The sequence below is a fragment of the Leptonychotes weddellii genome, unplaced genomic scaffold (assembly GCF_054177405.1).
Source record: "Leptonychotes weddellii isolate Sample4059 unplaced genomic scaffold, ASM5417740v2 HiC_scaffold_26737, whole genome shotgun sequence".
Classification (NCBI taxonomy): domain Eukaryota; kingdom Metazoa; phylum Chordata; class Mammalia; order Carnivora; family Phocidae; genus Leptonychotes; species Leptonychotes weddellii.
In genome coordinates, this window is record NW_027860194.1 from 1 (window position 1) to 1,919 (window position 1,919).

Below are 1,919 nucleotides of genomic sequence, written 5' to 3' on the forward strand. Positions count from 1 at the left end.
ACTGAGCCACCCAGGCGCCCGAAGATGAGGCATTCTTACACACAAAAGAGTTGACATCACATAGAGTGGTCAGACCTGAGACCCCACCAGTTGCCAAGTCAAGAACCCAGAGTGAATACTGAGGGTCCACTGACCCCAGGAGAGTGGGGATCATGATGAATGAATCCTGCCCTGAACTGTCGTCAGCACTGAGAGGCTATGGGAAAGGCTATCTGTAGACATATGCCCTAATTACCGTCTAGAAATCAGAAGGTGGAGGCTTTATTCTGAAGGGACAATGTTAGGTCAGCAAATGAAGAGATCCCAGGACCTGCCTGGATTCAGAGTGAGGCAACTAAGTGAGAACCGGGGTGGGGGCGGGGGGACTACCAACAGCAGTATAGATAGCCTCCACACGGTCTAGGTCCTGCTGTCAGCCCTGGGAAACCCCAGGTAGGCCTTCTGGAGGAGGTTCCTCCATCAGTTGTCTTGGGAGATGTGACTTTGGTCTTCGGGGACCACCCCATATTAGTATAAGGGAGGTACACCAGGCCCTACTGAATGCCAAGTTAATGAACCTGAGTGAGGACCGATGGGTCCACCCTCCTCAGAACAGAAATGGCTGTCTAGAGCCCCACCACACGTGCTTACTGCGATCTCTGAGAATTCTCAGCCTGGGTTTGCTGGCTGCATCCTCAGGAGCATTCAGACATCCTCCTTCATTGCTCTTCAGGGACATAGCAACCAAGAGGTTGGGAGACCTGTGAGGCCCTATAACAGTGTTGTGGGGAGAAGTCCATTGGAGGCAGTTTTATCAGAGCCACCCCAGTGGAGTTTAGCAGCTGAGGCCATTCACATCTCCTTCTTCCTCTTAGGCTGTGATTCCCCATTGCCCACTCCCCTGTCCTCACTCCTGTCTGTTGCCACTCATAAAAGTCACCATGCTTCAGAACCAAAAGAATCCACGGTGCTTATACGATCAGTGCTTTCAGACCTGCAGTGAGATCCAAGATATGGAAGTTGTACAGGTCTCCAAGGCTCTGGAAGAGACCCATCTCTCCTCTTATCCTCTGATGCCTGGCAATTCAGAGGAGGCTCCTGATGCTGGTCAACCCAGTACCCCTGAGAGTCATCAGAGTTTCTGCTCATCTTCCATTGCCATCACAACCACCTCATCAAGTGAATTGAATGAGGGCTCCAGGAGCCAAGAAGAGGATAGCACCTCATGGGCTGGGCCTGACCCCAGGAATGTGCCCATAGATGCTCTAGATAAGAAGGTGATTTCGTTGGTCAATTTCATGCTGTTCAAGTATCACATGAAAGAGCCAGTGACAAAGGCAGACATGAAGATTGTCATCAAAGAGTATGAAGACCACTTCACTGAGATCTTCCTGAGAGCCTCTGAGCACATGGAGATGGTCTTTGGCCTTGATGTGAAGAGAGTGGATCCCATCAACCACTGCTATGGCCTCTTCATCAAATTGGGCCTCACCTATGATGGGGTGCTGGATGGTGAAGAGGGCATGCCCAAGACCGGCATCCTGATCTTTATCCTGGGTGTGATCTTCATGAAGGGCAACAGTGCCACTGAAGAGGAGGTCTGGGAAGCGCTGAATTTGACGGGGATATATGCTGGGAGGAAGCACGCCATCTTTGGGGAGCCCAGGAAGCTCATCACCAAAGATTTCGTCAAGGAAAAGTACCTGGAGTACCGGCAGGTGGCCAACAGGGATCCCGCACAGTTTGAATTCCTGTGGGGCCCGAGAGCCCACGCTGAAACCACCAAGATGAAAGTCCTGGAGATGCTGGCCAAGTTTCACGGGACTGACCCGAGTTCTTTCCCATCTCAGTATGAGGAGGCTTTGCAAGATGAAGAAGAGAGAGCCCGAGCCAGAATTTCAGCCAGGTCTGTCTCTGCTTCTGTGGCCACTGCAAGTTCT

The 1,919-nt window shown here is 51.6% G+C and overlaps 1 protein-coding gene across 1 annotated transcript; it reads left to right on the forward strand.

The window, feature by feature from the left end:
• Window positions 1–55: 55 nt before the first annotated feature.
• LOC102730324 (melanoma-associated antigen B16-like) lies at window positions 56–1,913 on the forward strand (the record flags this gene model as incomplete). Its single annotated transcript, XM_081810479.1, has 1 exon — window positions 56–1,913. A coding segment is annotated over exon 1 (993 nt), but the record flags the coding sequence as incomplete, so codon positions are not given.
• Between the last annotated feature and the right edge of the window lie 6 nt (window positions 1,914–1,919).